The 16384-nt window shown below is 31.2% G+C and overlaps 6 protein-coding genes across 11 annotated transcripts in view; 4 read left to right on the forward strand and 2 right to left on the reverse strand.

Annotated features, from left to right (window-relative positions):
* Spf45 (splicing factor 45) overlaps positions 1-9674 on the forward strand; it is a 166472-nt gene extending 156798 nt beyond the window's left edge. For 2 of the 3 annotated variants that reach the window (XM_076316324.1, XM_076316325.1), the window contains exons 3-7: positions 7133-7201; positions 7431-7648; positions 7712-8023; positions 8135-8563; positions 8710-9674. In XM_076316324.1, the coding sequence (XP_076172439.1) occupies positions 7532-7648; positions 7712-8023; positions 8135-8563; positions 8710-8997 (1146 nt within the window). In that variant the 5' untranslated portion in view covers positions 7133-7201; positions 7431-7531 and the 3' untranslated portion in view covers positions 8998-9674. Of the gene's footprint in view, positions 1-6650; positions 6670-7132; positions 7202-7430; positions 7649-7711; positions 8024-8134; positions 8564-8709 lie in introns of those variants that run through there. The other variant, XM_076316326.1, reaches the window with a different exon arrangement.
* Positions 965-6184, reverse strand: Cnbp (CCHC-type zinc finger nucleic acid binding protein). Of its 2 annotated transcripts, XM_076316269.1 has the most exons (4): positions 6037-6184; positions 5651-5890; positions 4248-4501; positions 965-4065 (listed from the first exon to the last, which is right to left on the reverse strand). In XM_076316269.1, the coding sequence occupies exons 3-4, from the start codon at positions 4488-4490 to the stop codon at positions 3841-3843; spliced, it is 468 nt and encodes a 155-aa protein (XP_076172384.1). In that variant the 5' UTR covers positions 4491-4501; positions 5651-5890; positions 6037-6184; the 3' UTR covers positions 965-3840. The 2 variants fall into 2 exon arrangements, with proteins under 2 accessions (XP_076172384.1, XP_076172385.1); XM_076316270.1 differs by lacking the exons at positions 5651-5890; positions 6037-6184 and adding an exon at positions 4840-4977.
* On the reverse strand, positions 8579-14043 carry Alg2 (alpha-1,3/1,6-mannosyltransferase Alg2). Of its 2 annotated transcripts, none has more exons than XM_076316322.1 (3): positions 14001-14043; positions 11339-11583; positions 8579-10961 (listed from the first exon to the last, which is right to left on the reverse strand). In XM_076316322.1, exons 1-3 carry the CDS (start codon positions 14035-14037, stop codon positions 9981-9983), a joined length of 1263 nt encoding a protein of 420 aa, XP_076172437.1. In that variant the 5' UTR covers positions 14038-14043; the 3' UTR covers positions 8579-9980. The 2 variants fall into 2 exon arrangements, with proteins under 2 accessions (XP_076172437.1, XP_076172438.1); XM_076316323.1 differs by lacking the exon at positions 14001-14043 and adding an exon at positions 11655-11769.
* Positions 11669-14299, forward strand: Vti1b (Vesicle transport through interaction with t-SNAREs 1b). 2 transcript variants are annotated; one of them, XM_076316340.1, is made up of 3 exons: positions 11669-11995; positions 12707-14013; positions 14107-14299. In XM_076316340.1, the coding sequence occupies exon 2, from the start codon at positions 12802-12804 to the stop codon at positions 13144-13146; it is 345 nt and encodes a 114-aa protein (XP_076172455.1). In that variant the 5' UTR covers positions 11669-11995; positions 12707-12801; the 3' UTR covers positions 13147-14013; positions 14107-14299. The 2 variants fall into 2 exon arrangements, with proteins under 2 accessions (XP_076172455.1, XP_076172456.1); XM_076316341.1 differs by lacking the exon at positions 11669-11995 and adding an exon at positions 12139-12275.
* LOC143149179 (uncharacterized) lies at positions 12300-12681 on the forward strand. The gene has a single exon (XM_076316343.1). It carries the CDS (start codon positions 12468-12470, stop codon positions 12660-12662), a length of 195 nt encoding a protein of 64 aa, XP_076172458.1. The 5' UTR covers positions 12300-12467; the 3' UTR covers positions 12663-12681.
* On the forward strand, positions 14028-15797 carry LOC143149169 (2-oxoglutarate and iron-dependent oxygenase domain-containing protein 3). The gene is made up of 5 exons (XM_076316330.1): positions 14028-14213; positions 14574-15011; positions 15102-15255; positions 15322-15448; positions 15525-15797. The coding sequence occupies exons 1-5, from the start codon at positions 14098-14100 to the stop codon at positions 15674-15676; spliced, it is 987 nt and encodes a 328-aa protein (XP_076172445.1). The 5' UTR covers positions 14028-14097; the 3' UTR covers positions 15677-15797.
* Positions 15798-16384: the final 587 nt, after the last annotated feature.

Below are 16384 nucleotides of genomic sequence, written 5' to 3' on the forward strand. Positions count from 1 at the left end.
ATCATAGATGGAACTTGGAACATTTTAGCAACATGAAACCAAGAACATTTCCAAAATTACAGTTAACCTAACGGCTTACTAAAATTTTCTTAAAACCACGTATCTCTACGTGTCTCCGTTGAAATGAATGTTTTTTAATTACATTATATGTATAACAGCTTTAATCATATTTCAATAGAATCTAAATAGAAGATGCCAGTAACCTTTCCTTTCATATATTCCCTACTCATATTCTTATTTTTCGAGAAACATTTTAAACATTTTCTCGTATCTTATGAAGTTCGAAAAATTGTAATATCAAAAGATACATCAAAAAGATGAAATTCGTTTAAAAAAAATTGTAGAAAAACCAATTTTATTGTAATACGCCTTATCATTAATTTAGCATATTGTTATGGATTAGAAAACAAATGATTCAAATAATACGATATACTACATGTACATGTGTATGCGTACAAAATAACCTCATAAATTTGTACAGATTCCATGATTAATAAACACTTTTAGTCTCGATTTTTTCTCCTAATGATTTATAATTTTAATGAAAGTATATCGAAATTATTAGTATTATTTCATTAAATATCATAAATATATACATTATATTACATAAAGTTGAATTCATATTTTAAAAATATTAAAATGATTCCGAATTCTTTTCTTTTAAAAGGGGTCGAGATATCCGTATTTCATGCAATTATGATCAAAAGAAAACTATACAAAATTTTCTCCGAAATAGGAATATTTATCAAACAACGGACACGTATCAAATAATTACTTTTTTCATCATTGAATTATTTGTGCTTGTGTAAACAAAATAACTTAAGTTTTATTACTCGTTTCATTTATGATGAAATTTAAATATTACAGCATAGACGTCTGGAAGTCGATGCAACAATTATAAAATGTTTGATTAAAAAGAAAAATACCACATAGTATATGTATAAAAGGATTAACAACTAAAAGGGAAAGCATACATTTACATTTTATTAATAATCGATCTCCTTTTCCAACTGAAATATAAATAATACAGATGAAGTATCTTATATCGTACACCTCCTTATTCGTAGATGCCAGTAATAGATAAGCATGTGGGGAACAGAAAAAAAAAACAAGACCTCGTCTTTGCCTCTCCGTACACATTCTATTTCAAAAAATTCAGTTTAAAAACATAACTTCAAATACTCCGCAATCCTTTATTACTTTGTAGCTTATTTTTCCTCTTCATCCTCTTCATCTTCTTCCTTTAAGTATTAATAGATTAATATAAGTCGAGCTGTGATCGGTCATGCACCGATCGAATTAGTTCATACACTGTAACAGTCGTATTCTTTACAATATTCGTACGTAAGTCTTGTAGCAGAGACAAAAGCGCAGGTGCCCTATCGCACTCATTTTTTATGCTCATCTGAACCTCCGGTGCCACCAATGAACCCCACACCTAAATCGTATATTTCCAAGTATGTTTTCCCCTCCGATACCCTACATAGTAAGACATCGTTTTTACACGATATATCATATATCCGTGTATATGCATGTTCAAACTGTACAACATATTGGTCAAAGAAACAAAGGAAAATGTTTACACGGATTTTCGATCTTTTCTTTAAATTATGCATCCAATGAAAGCACCAAAGGTTACGGTCCATTAGCGAAATACAATTTTTGATCCTCCAAATCTCGTCAGACGCACTAGCGCACTGATTACTACTACCAAAACCATGTATGAGATCGGTTTAAGTCCCGAACAGTTAAGTGTATAAAATTGTTGCAGGACACCTGTACTACACAATACAACGCACAAGGCGTTTCAGTTCCACCGAGTCAGGCACGCCTGGCTTCTGAACAGTAATACACATTGTCGCTGCTGGCAAAAATATCAGTATGTTGTGCACATGTCGTGCATGTGAACATCCATGATGATCACATTCTAATGAATGGTTTAAAAAAGAAGAAACAAATACTTTGAAGTGTGACTATTACATGGATCAGCACATACATAACGTGTTCACGCTGAATCCACCTAGACTGAACATAGATCTCCGAACGATCTTTTTGTTAATTCAAATTTAATCACTCGTTCGCTGAAACGAATCTCAAAGTATCAGGGATTCGATTAATTTATACTCCAACAACACTGCTCATATTTATAAACACGGCGTCGCCACCAAATTTGCTGCAGTCTATTTTGCTTCCCATTAGACTTATTCGTTCTCTCTCTTTTTTTTAGAAAAACCTTCCACTTCTTTGTACTTGTAGTAACCTAATAATCTCCTACCAGTGTTCGAAGAAAAGTATTCGAGACGTTCAAATTCACAACGTTTGTTTCTTTTATCATTTCATGATTTTCAGCAGACGTTCGACAAAAAATACTAGACAAATCGCATCTAAACATTTTTCGTTCTACAACTTATAAAAAAGATTAGTGCAGCACTTTATACATGAAAATATAATCCTTTTGTCTGTGATGTATAAATAAAAGAATAATTGGAATTAGTCACCAGCAACGACCACAGTATATCTAGCTTTTTACAGTACAAAATACAGCTCCTGCACATACTTATGTATATATGTATACACATATGCGCATATATATATACACATATACCTAGTAACGAAATATTTCACCATATGTAAGGATATAGTAAGGTACAATGCAACTGCATTCTTTGAAGTTCATAACAATCACTGACAATATGAACAATGGTGACTCTCGGTATAACAATTATGATTTTACGTACAAAATGTGCAAACTTGTATAGACCTCTGTGTTTATATGTATATATACGTATACACGCTGTGATGACGATCATACCAGTACTTGCGTTCATTTTCACTTAAAGAATCTGACACATAAAGCACACTTATTTTGTCCTAGTTTATCAGAATCTAGAATAATAGCTCAAGTATAACTGTATATAAACTCGTAAACACTGACAATCCTACAATTGTGCAGTTCTTGTTGACATCTGAAACTAGGTTTATTATGAAATAATGGTTCAACGATCCTCATTACATCCTTACACATTAAAAATTGGCGTTACTAAACTTTATTTATATGTATTCAGGGCCGGCATGTTCATTTCCTTTCCCATTAATTCTGAATTTTTTTTCTCGAGTTGTTAGAGAGTTCGAGAGGGAGGACCGGATACAAGATGCGTGGATGTGAGAAAGGAACATAAGTTTGACTTATCTCGGTTTTTCATAATCATTGTATCCCTCTCTTATGTAAAAAATGTAACCATCCTTTCAATTTGATCATCTTTTCTGTTTCAATATGAATCACCAACAAGTATAATATACTGCCAGTCAAGCCGACAAAATGTCATAAATGCTGACTGAAAATTTTTCGTAAAGCATATTAAGAATCCATACATCTTGCATCACAAAACAATGCGCGTACGAGATAGTTTGAAGGTCAAGGGACAGAGGATTCATGTCTCTACTCTAATTCAATCGAATGTTTATAATATTATTACATCGTATAGTGTGTGTATTCATGTAATGCTTGGATGTGTCCTATGTGTAAATGTACTTTGTGCGCGCGCGCGCATGTATGGTGTAGTGTAACAGCAATAAAAACAAAGACATCATAAGAAAAAACCCTTGCGAAGAGAACAACGATGTATAGAGGGGAAGGAAACTAGGAATAAAATGGGCTTCCGGGAGTTGGGCATGGAGAGATAGAAATTCGAACGATTATGACGAAACGCGTTTTTAGCGATTATACGCATCAACGAGACATACGTTCGCACATCCCTACCTAGCTACAATCCCCGGTAGTAGCGCGCGCGACGGTAAACGGCTTATCGTTAAGCGAGCGGCACGGATTCCAGTTATATCCTACTTCCTGTCATCCTGATCACATTCACGGCTTATGTGACCAGTCTTGCCACAGATATAGCATGTCTTTCCTCCAGCCTCAGTGCAGTTGCGAGCGATATGACCAGTCTTATTGCAATTGTAGCAACTTTGCATCGAAAAGCGTCCAGAATCGTTACCACCTTCTGGGCAGCTACGCGCAATATGACCAGTCTTGTTGCAATTGTAACAGCTCATTTCGGGCCCCTATTAAAAGCATTCCAGATTACGGTATGATATGATGCTTTATTATTAACATATTTTATAATATAGTGCAACATATTAATTCACAATGTAATAAAATTTTTTATATTAAAGTTCATCATATTGATAAAAATATTTAAAAGTAACAATAAACTTATTAATGGATATATTGAACTAGTAATAACCTGTTGGCAGTCCTTCGCAATGTGCCCAACTCCATTACAACGATAGCAAAGATCTTGATCCTCTTTGCATTCACGTGCAAAGTGTCCAAATTGGTTACACTTGTAGCATTTATCGCGGCCACGTGCAAAACCACCTTCTCGGTCACGTCCACGGTCACCTCTAGCACCACCTCCGCCACCTTGTGGACACTCCCGTGCATAGTGACCCATTCGGTTACATTTGTAACAAGCGCTCGAACTCATTTTTTATAAATCTGCAACAATTAATCATCCTTTGACATGTAATTTTCGGTAAATGTATGCACATGTGTTTATACATATAAATTCTTCTATTACATCGATAACGAGTTGTACTGAAATTGAACTTCTAATTAAGTGTGAAAATATTACAGAACAAAATCATGCTTATGATAAAAACACCTTCAGTAAAAATGATATGGTATAAATTAAAAATTAAACCTTTTTAATTGTAAGAAAAGTAATGTAAAAAAATGATGTACAATATTATTCTACATATCATATTAATATGGAACAATGAACAATTCCTTAAAAGATTTTATGAATTTTTAAAATTTTATATTAGTGAGAATACCTAGTAACAGAAGGAGACAGAAATTGATGATGCAAAAGTATATGCGGTTAAACAATATGTACGTATGTCCGAAAATGTTACTCCAAATGAAGCATAGAGTGAAGTATGAAAAATAAGGTATAGGAAACTCTAAGAGCACGGAAGTAACTAGGGAAATGACGAAAAAAATATTTCCCTTTTCCTTTGACCGTTGGAAACCAGAAAAGTCATTATACAGGCGTACGTAACACAAAGAAAAAATATTTGAAAAAATATAAGTTACTTTAAATAAGAGTATAAAATGGCATCGTGCACCCATCCATACTCGAGGAGTACATAAAATACACGTGTCGTCGTAGGCGTCGTGCACAAGGACACAGCTTCATTTTGAAAGTTTTCCGTAACGTAGCAATATTCTACGGGGAAATTAATATCCGATGTTCGACCATTTCTACATAAAACTCAGAAATTGCCGTCCATCGTACAACGTGGCTCTATCGCCCCCACTTTGCAATAGTGGTACGCAAGTACGCCACGGCGCGAAGATGGCATCCAAGACTGACGCCGTACTGCGCTTTTTTTGCCTCGCCGAAGAAAAGATCGGTCGAGGGCGAGGTATACATGCACGATGCAACGGATTAAAGTAAACTGAACGACGAAAACGAATTTTCTCGTCGAAATTGAAAGACGAAACAAAATATTCCTTTACTGCATGACGAGAAATTGACTCAGCGAAGTCGAGGACCACGTGTGGAATTACAGAGAAAGAACCGCGGACTCGGAATCACGGCGGTATATAGCATCGTTCTTTACTGGCGGCATAGCAACTTACCTCCGGTGCCTGATGTATACGCACGATGAATCCTCCTTCCTTTGGGCTTCGCCGACGCGTCGGAGACAATGGGTCCGCGGGAAGTAGTGTTTTCCTGGGAAAACTCGAACCGATACTCAGCCGGATGACTGCGGCGACCATCGACTACGAGACGGAAGACCGACCAATCGTCGCTACGTTGCCCGCCAAACTCCCGTTGCAACTGTGGCGACGATGCCTCCCAAACTCACCACCAGAGGGCTACGAACAGCAGCCAATTCTCACAAATTCTTTAGCAGCACCAAATTGCTTTAATTAAAAAATCCTTCTACATCCTTATGTACCCGCGTCTAAAGCAGAGTCTGCTAAATAAACTTTACTAACGAGTCCAACTATTTATAGCAAACCTCAAACAAAACGCAACTTCCTCCTCTGTTCCTTCCTTCCTTGCGCTAAACACTAACTTCAGTCGCTACACAACAATGAACGTCACCTTTCCGATTGCGACTATTGGTAAACTAAAATCTCGAAGCCGACAACTTCCTTTAGTAAAACTGTCTTCGTATCTACCAACCTAACAAATGTATCTCACATTAATTAAAATACAATTTTATTAAAAATTGATTAATATTAAAATTATATGTCCTTAAAACTATGTTATATGTCATTTGGATCAATCGTCTTGCATTCAGAAGTATCATAGATTCAATTTGAGATAGTGTAATGTGAAACGTGCTATCCAAATTTTATTTAAAACTGTGAAACAAAATATCTTGTTTTAAAAGTAAAATCACAATAATATTTTTCTAACTATTGTGTTTCATAACATAAATGATTTTCTATCTGTACAACATACGTGTAGATAATTGTTTTCAAGAATTGGTGACACATCCGTCGCTCATTGAAAAACATCATTTATGAACTCTAAATAGTGCATATGAGTGAACATATGTACATATATATATGTACATACATAATACAGAATAAGAAAATACTACACGACTAAACATTTTAAAATGATATCTCAAAATCTTGATAATGTAAACATTTTCTTATATAACGGAGCTCATATTTTTTGTTATTTACTTAATATTTGGAGAAACATTTTTTATTTGTATCTATAATGTAAATCTGTATTACTATGAACTTTAATGGTCGTTAACCTTAAGTGATAAACTTGTTATCCAAAGAATTATACATGTATATGTATTGAAATTAATTAAAAAAATTTAAACACTCGATACTATTAATAAAATATTATGATAAATATAAAATATTTGTGTATATTTTCATTCAGTAATTACTGAAAATACTTTGAAATTAATTTGTTCAAATTAACTATAAATTTGTAGAAAAGTGTATTCAATTATTAGAATTAATATTAGACCTAATGCTATAAAAAATGTATGATCAAAGATACATGATTTTCTTTATTTTATACATTTTTGGTTCATATTCTTCAAACAATTTAAAATAAATATAAATATAACCTATATTTTTCAGATTCAGAGCATCTTCTTTCTTGCTCGTGTGGAACAGACTCAAAACACTTGAAGTTAGTTACACTTGCATGTACGTACATAGGTTTTTATAAGGATTATAAATATATAGGTTCAGCAAGGATTTTAATTGTCAATAAGAAATCGTAAAAAATAAAAATTACTCGGATTATATTTTTGCGTCTTTAGAATTGTTTCCATAATATTGAGAAAAAGCAAAATTGAAGCATTGTCGTTAAAATATTTAAAAACCAGTGATTTTATCAAATCTATGACTTAACCATACCTTTAATTTCAATTAGAAAATTAAACAGTGGTACACCACCATTTGTGACTGTATAATAACTTTTAAAATAAGGTTAAATACAATGTTTTAATATAAACATACAAAACGTCCAAAAACATGTCACTATATGATGATTTCGATAAACATCGAACGTCCGAAAAGGTGGCCGGCTGGTCATCTAGTATTAAGCTATTACAATCTCAGTTACAATTAAAAAAAGCTGCTACTACACAGGTAAATTTCTTATTTAATAATGATTAGACTGTAACAGCGTTTAAAATTTTATTGTGTATTTAGCCAAAACGTGAACAATATAGAAAAGCCACAGCAGTATTGGCACCTGTGATAGATTTGAAATCGAAAGCAAATCGAAATGCAGATAGAGACGATGATGGACCACACAATAATCCACTTTCTTCTGGTACGGTTAGCAGTATTGGAGTTGGTGGTGAATTTGATTGGAATGTAATAAATGAATACGATCCTATGTGGCCTAATGAATATGATAAGGTTGTTAAAGAATTAAGAGATTTACGTGACAGAGAACATGATCAAGAAACTGAAATGCGTAAACGAAGGCGAGATAGTTCACGCTTTGAAGATATGCAGGTAATACATATTTTAATAACACAAAGGGATAAAGAATTCATTAATGTTACACAAATGAAAGTATAAAGTATATACTTTTTACAAACAAAGTAATAGAAATATATGCTTTAGGCTTCCTCTGGAAATAATACAATGATTCCTCCTGAAAGAGATGAGGAAAGGACTCCAACGTCACGAGGTATTGCTGGTGGAGCAGCTATAGCACCACCACCTTCTTTACAAGAATCATCTGATCTTCCACCTCCAGCACCAAGACAACCAATCAACATGGGATATGCAACATCATCTGTAGCAGCAAAAATAATGGCCAAATATGGTTTCAAAGAAGGACAAGGACTTGGTAAAAAAGAACAAGGAATGTCTGTTGCTTTACAAGTAGAAAAAACTAGCAAACGAGGTGGAAGAATTGTTGGAGAAAGAGAACAACTCATGCCACCACCACCACCTATTGCTGTATCACCACCTCCATCGCAACAAGCTCCTTTAACACAACTCTCTGAAGAGCCTAGCATTACAGAAATAATGAAATGTCCAAGCAAGGTAATACATAGAAAAATTAAAAATAACATAAATTGTTTAAGATATTTTTAATTAGTAAAAACATTCCAAATTTATGTTTATCAACAACAAGAATACACTTTACACGGTAACGTTTTTCGTTTGAAAATAATATTATTTTCAAATAGGTTGTACTGTTGCGTAATATGGTTGGACCTGGAGAAGTGGACGAAGATCTTGAACCTGAAGTTAAAGATGAATGTAACACAAAATATGGTGATGTTGCACGTGTTATTATTCATGAAGTGACTGAAGCTACCGCAGAAGAAGCTGTTAGGATCTTTGTGGAATTCAAAAGAATAGAAAGTGCTATTAAAGCTGTTGTTGATTTGAATGGACGTTTTTTTGGTGGAAGACAAGTTAAAGCAGGTTTTTATTCCAGTGAAAAGCTTGACAGTTTACAATTAATGGATTAATTTCTTACTGAAAAATTGAACTTAATAAATACAATAGAAAAATCGTTCCAAATTAATCTACAATCGAATATTATGTGAAAAATTATACACCATGCTCAGCAAATTCATATCGTTTAAGGGGAATATGCAGTAGAAAGGCTTCTTCCGTTCAACACACTTGTCGTTTTCACGCAGCTAAGACGCTTGGTAGTGTGTATAGCTGCGTGATGGAAGTGTGTGGAATCACTAGACTGCCAACCGCGTAATAGAGCGGATCGAACCTTCCAATATATCCGTGCAACGAGTCCCATGAATCCCTATAAAATAGGAACAACGCTCTTTCATTAGCTCCACTCAACTGTATGAAAACGAGAAGCGTGCCGAGCGGAGGAAGCCTCCTCACAGCACATTCCCTTCGCCCGGTATGAATCCGCTAAGCATTATGTACAACATCGAGATTTTATTGTAACTTTAAGTGACATGAATTAAATTTCTAACGGGCTGATTCAAAGAGAAGGAAAGCAAAATTAACATAACAGTCAACATATTAAAAAACATTTTAGTTTATATTTAATTTTAAAATAAAGAATTAGTATAGTTCGAACGTTTTAATGTGTATTATATAATTAATGGTCTTTTGAGTATAATGTAAAGATCATATGCACGATAAATATAAACAATAAATATACATAAAACAATTTCTGTACTACATAAATGAAGATAGTAGATACATCAAATAAATATTTCCGAATTTTAATACAAAGTAAACAATCTAAAAGAAAAAAAGGAACGTACTGTTTATAATGTTAGAAAACATAATAGTAAAACGATTATGTCGACAAAAAATGTTACGCGCTACAGTTTCAATGCAATTCACTTGTGCAAGTTTATATGTGATACTTTCCATTTTTTTTGTTACAGTCACTGTATATTTGTATCGTATAATTAATATGCAATAATTTATACCTTTATTAATAATATATGAAAGTTTCATTGTTCAGGTTTTATTTTAATTTGTTATTGCTAATTAAGTCTTCAACTGCTTTGTTTAACTGATCGCTAAATGCAGTAAAACTGAAAGTTTTCATAAATCTATCTTTTCCAGCATTACCAAATTCATCTATGTATGTTGGGTTTTTAATCAAATAAGCTATTTTTGAAGCAAATGCATCACCAGATAATTCAACTAAAAACCCTGTAACTCCAGATATTACAGATTCTTTCGGACCACCAGAATTGTGTGCAATTACCGGTTTACTTGTATACATTGCTTCAAGTGGAACAATGCCAAAATGTTCATTTGGTGGTGTATATAGTAAAATTTTACAATGATGTAGAATAGATACTTTGTCAATATCTGAAGGGGAACGAAGAAATATTACTTTGTCCGAGACATGTAATTCATCAGCAAGTCCTATTAATTCCAAATAATGTTCTACATTTTCTTCAACTCTTTTATCATATCCACCAGCTATAATTAAATGTACTTTTTTATATTCTTCATCTGTTAAATACTTTTTAAGTTCTGCTAATGCTCCTATTGCTAATGCCAAATATTTCTTGCGCTCATACCTGTTAATTGATAAAAGTATAATGCTATCTAATGGTAATTTTTTATCGAGTACTCTTTCCAAGGATATTATTCGAATTTTATCAAAGAAATCTGTGTTGATGGAAGGATACAAGACTTCAGGTTCAACGTGTAATCTCTTAAAAGTGCTTTTAAATACACTACATGTGTACATGCTATTTACAAATATTTTGTGTGCCATTCCAGTAGTAATTTCTTCCAAATAATTAAGAGGTATACGATACAACTGTTTACCAATGCCCTCTGGTTGTGAAAGTAATTGATCTGGATAATGGCAATAATATACCACGTACGGAATTCGTAAACGAAGAATAGGAATGCATACAGAAACTAAGTCACAAAAAACAATTTGTGGTCGATGTTCACAAAAAATGATATAAACAGCTGCATAAATCTGTAAAAGAGATAGAATAGAGACATATAATTTTTTAAGCACTATTCTTAAGATGAAATATTAAGTAGTAACATATACAAAATGATCCAAAAAAAGTGTAAATACTTTGAAACTTTCCTTTTCTCTTTTATATCTTAAAAGAACATTTGCAGAGAAGAGCTAAAATTAAATTTAGATATATACATTTAAATATAATATTATTATTCAAATTATGCTTGTGTCACTTTCTTATTGATAGTTTTAGAATTCATTAGCAAAGTATATTTTTTTTCGAATTACCCTGTTTAAGAACTGCATCTCTAATGCAAGAAGACCAAGGTAACAGCATTTAATATATTAAAGTAAGTAAAACCTTTAATACGAAAAAATAAACTTACCATACGAATGTAAGCAAAAAGTGCAAAAAATCTACCCAAAATATGTCTGGGTAACCAATTTCCCACAACTGTGACAGAAATTGTTCCATCTTTGGTTTCAGAGAAACAATGTTCCGGATCGTGATGAGTTGTCACGAAATTAACCTCATAACCCTTTTTCTTCAAAGCTAATGCTGCGTCAACTACTAATCGTTCTGCTCCTCCAATTCCAAGATCGGGATGTAAAAACGTAATATGTGTCATTTCTATTAATTAAATAACAATAGATATAACATTTATAACAAAAACATATAAGATACCGTAACCACGATACTACCGGCTTGTAGTCTAGTAACACCAAGTAACACCTGTTAGTTCTTTACTTTTAAGGCTATTTTTAATAGAACGAATTATGTAGGTGACATCATGCTTATCAAGTCATAAGAATTGCCAAAAGTTTTATTGAATGTTAAGACAGTTAAACGTAGTTAAATGTCATATTGTAATCTATATAACTACAATTAGTGAACAATTTAGATGTAAACGAAAGCATGTGCAGGGAAAATATTGAAAACAAATGTGTGTTTGACACCTCGTGACCAGAATTGTTTGCATTTTAATCAGTAAATAACAAAAGAAATTGACCAATCTTATCATTTCGTGCGATTCTTCTAAAAGGTAAATTTCAATAATCCGATTTTAGCAATATTTAAGTAGTTACTACCAATTATGTCAAATATTATAAAAAGCATTATTACGGAAAATGAGAAGAATCATTTGAAACAGTTGTTTCATTCGATGGACAGTGATGCTGATGGTTATTTAGATTATCATGAAATGAAAGCTTCATTGCAAGCTTTAGGTTTTACGGTTAAAAAATCTTACGTTTTAGCAATTATGCGAATGTACGACAAGCATGGTTGTAACACAATTTGCTTTGAAGATTTTAATTATGTTGGTGTGTGTATTAAGCTATTGGGCAATTACACAGAAATAAAATTGTTTATAAAAGATTTATAAATTTATTACACATTTGTACAGAAAATAATTAAAATTCGATTTTAATATTTATACAGTGACAGAAAAGTTACGCAAACGAAGTGCTTTAGATGAAATTAAATACGCATTTAAACTATTTACAAATAATAACATGAATAATAAGATAACATTAGAAGATTTACAAAGACTTAATAAGAAACTTGATTGTAACTTAGTGATTGAAGAAATGGAACTTATGATAAAAGAATTTGATTTGGATCATAATGGTTCCAGTAAACAAATTTTAATTATTATTCTTTTAATTTATTCATGTAACTTAAGTCCAATGTTATACATTTTAGTTTAGTTTTTGGTAATGTAAATAACTTTATAATATATTTACGATTTCAGTTAATGAGAGTGAATTCATGGAAATTATGATGGATTTTGGAGTTTAAGTAAATATTACTTTCCTGTTATGAATTTAATCGAATAACATTATCACAATGAATTTCGGAAGGAATTGGGAAGAGGAACAACGACGAACATTACTAGAAAATAATGAAATTTTAGAGCACTCAGCGCAATCAATTGCAAGATCTCAAGCAATTGCAGCCGAAAGTGAACAATTAGGGACAGAAGTGATTTCTGAATTGAGCGGACAAAGAGAACGATTATTACGAGCAGGAAGGAGATTATCACAAACAGATGAAGAGTTAGATAAAACACGAAAGATATTAAATGCTATGCGAAGAAATGTTTTAATGAATAAATATGTATTAATTTTAATTATATTGTTAGAAATAGCAATACTTGGTGTTATTATATATTTGAAATTTTTCCATTCATAATATATAATATTGTATTATTTAATTTAATCATTACGAATATATTATGTACATACATTTGTTCTTAATTTTAATAATATCACATGCATATTGCATATAAAAACTGCTTAAAATTGTGTTGCAATTAAAACGTTTTAATAAATTTCACTTGAATTTGATAAAATAAGCTGGTCCTGTTTAAAAAGCACTGCTAGATAAAATTGCAAGTGAACTATCAAGTATGCGTAAATACAATTATGTTGTTTTTAAATATATAATAAATAAGATTTTAGCTTCTACAGAATTATGAAATACGACTTTAGGTGTATTGTTAAACGAGACAAAATAAACATTTCAAGCAAAACTTATGAGCCTTACCATTCCCACGTTACAACGTTAACGATTTAGAGTAAAAGAATTTCTTATATCTTAAAAAAAATATAGTATTATTCGCGATGAAGGTTATTCGTGTGGAATATAAAGAGTCAAGTAATTAATTCTTCCTCTATAATTCTTTGATCAATAATCGAATCAAGTTGTCCATGAGAATGATTTTTTTAATGACCTACTAAAATGCAATGATATGTATTTAATAAATAATTTATTCATTGGATTGATAACCTATTATAAAGTAAAATGACGCTATCCAGCGTGTTTGCCGCGTGACAAAAATTTATTAAAAAGAAGAAGGACGCATCATATCCCCCCTTGAACAAAACGAATTAATAAATCTCTCTGTACGTATGTAGATATTTAAAATGTTAGGGTTTCTTATTTGAATAAAATATTATAATACGAATATTTAACATTTTTGAATAGTAATTTAATGCTGTTTTATTTATATGAGTTAATAATAAGTAATACTGGAGATTACTAACCATAATAGAGAAAGTAAGTTGATTTTTTGTAACACATGCGTATAGGCGTTGATTTAAATGTCGTTAATGTAAGTTTGTTAAAAGTACTATTTGGAAAATGTCACAGGTTATTAAAAAGGATAAAAAGAAGCAAGTAAAGAAAGAGAAAACGAACGAAAAGGAAGAGAAATTCGAAGAAAGTGTAAAAAACACATCAAAAGAAAATGTAAAATTGTATGTAAACGAAAATATTATTTGCGGGTGTCATATCAATGTATCCTTAATTTGTATTGTACTAAATATTATAATCTTTAAATGTCGCTTCTCGTTTTGTTTCTTTTTTATGATTTTTAGTATATATTTGTTAACATTTTACCGTGTAGGTTAGTAATAGTAATGTATTTAAATGGACACTATTTACATACTTTATAAAGTTTTTATTTTACATAATATATTTTCGAAGTTTAATATTATGTGTATTATATTTTCATAGTGTGTAATTTCCTGTTCAATAAATAGTGTTAATGCAATTGCAACAATATTAATGATCAATAACATCATTTATGAAATTTAATAGATATATCAATTTTGCAGAAAATATGGTCCTTCTCTGACATTTCCCTATCAAAGAGTATGGTCGCGTTGTGCTCTAATACTTGCAGTGTTATTCATAGTTTGGTATAATAGCAAACAGGGTAAAGAAGTTCATCTAGCAAAACAGAAAGAGATTCTATTAATTCGTAGACAATATGTTGAGTGTTCAAATGATTATAAAACAGAAATGAATGAATATCCTGAATGCGTACCTGAAAAATGTGGAAGGCTAGTTACAGATAAACTAGTGTCATCAACAGAAACTGATATTTTGTTAAAAATAGCAGTGAATGGTTTAAATTTAGGTGGTTCTGAAGGAGGTGCAAGTATTTTGGATCTTCATTCTGGTGCACTAAGTAAAGGTCTTGACTTTATTAATATTTATACATTGCCAGAAACAAAGAAGATATTAAATAGACCCGATTTTGCAATTTATAAGTAAGTGATTTGGTAATATTTATTTTAAAAAAGCATATAAAACTTCATATAAAGCATATAAAACAGTTACATGATATTTTATATTTTCAGGGTAGTAAAAACTAAAATACAACATGCAGTGGCACATAATTTTGGAGTCCCTGTTAATAAAATATTTTTAACAAAACCTACATTCTTTTCTCGAATGACTAATATATCTGCAAAAACAATACATGACGAATATTGGCATCCTCACGTTGATAAGGTACATATATTAATTGATAGTTATTAATTAGTATTATGTTATTTCTCAATTTAATTTCTTTTTTAGGAGACATACAAAACATTTCATTATACATCCTTACTTTATTTGAACGATTTTGGGAGAGACTTTGAGGGAGGTAGATTTGTATTTATAGACAAAGATAATGTTAATGCAACAGTGGAACCCAGAAAAGGTAAATAACAACAGTAAATATAAATAATACATATGAGAGAAGAGGGTATAATTCTGATTTCGAATTTATTTTGTAGGTAGAGTATCCATGTTTACTTCAGGTAGCGAAAATTTACATGCAGTTGAAAAAGTGCAATCTGGAATTCGTTATGCATTAACTGTATCTTTCACATGCGATCCGAATGCTGCAATTTCTGATCCTAATAACCATGCAAAGCATGGAAAATAAACTCATTTTATAAATTAGAAGTATATATTCAATTTTTTTCCAAAGAATATAGCTTTTAATATTTTATGTTCTTTTAAATAAAGTATTTCTTTTTTAAAAGTGAGAACTATTGTTATAATTACCATGAGTTATTAACCATTTAGAATATCAGTATTATATTAATATGTATTATGATTATGTTTACAGGATTTATTAAACTAAAATTTTTAAAGAATATGTTGGATTAATAAAATGCTCTTTATTTGCTTATCAATATAATACAAGAGAATATGTAACATATAACAAGTGCAAATTGCATAATCTTAATGACAATCAAACTAGCTAGAAACATATACATTTTTATTACCTGACAAACTTATTACTAATGAAAAAGTAATATAAATGTTTGCTTTCAATAAAGCATTAAGTATGTTCTGTGCAATAAACTGTGAAGGTCTATAAATATATGGATTATATGTTAACATTTTTCACTGGAATGGTTATCATTTTGTTTTAATATTTATTCAGATTTACTGTTAAAAAATGTACAAAACTGAGATTGGAAATATGGTAAGATTTTTAAACATTATTCATTTCTTTTGTAAAATCTTCTTAATTAGTTTCGCACATATTTCTTGTATGTAAAAATGTCATGGAATCCCAGAAATCTAGATATGATATGACATTTAATGATGCAGAGTGCAACAAAATAAATATGTATATCCTATA

This window comes from Ptiloglossa arizonensis, chromosome 7 (assembly GCF_051014685.1).
Source record: "Ptiloglossa arizonensis isolate GNS036 chromosome 7, iyPtiAriz1_principal, whole genome shotgun sequence".
Taxonomy (NCBI): domain Eukaryota; kingdom Metazoa; phylum Arthropoda; class Insecta; order Hymenoptera; family Colletidae; genus Ptiloglossa; species Ptiloglossa arizonensis.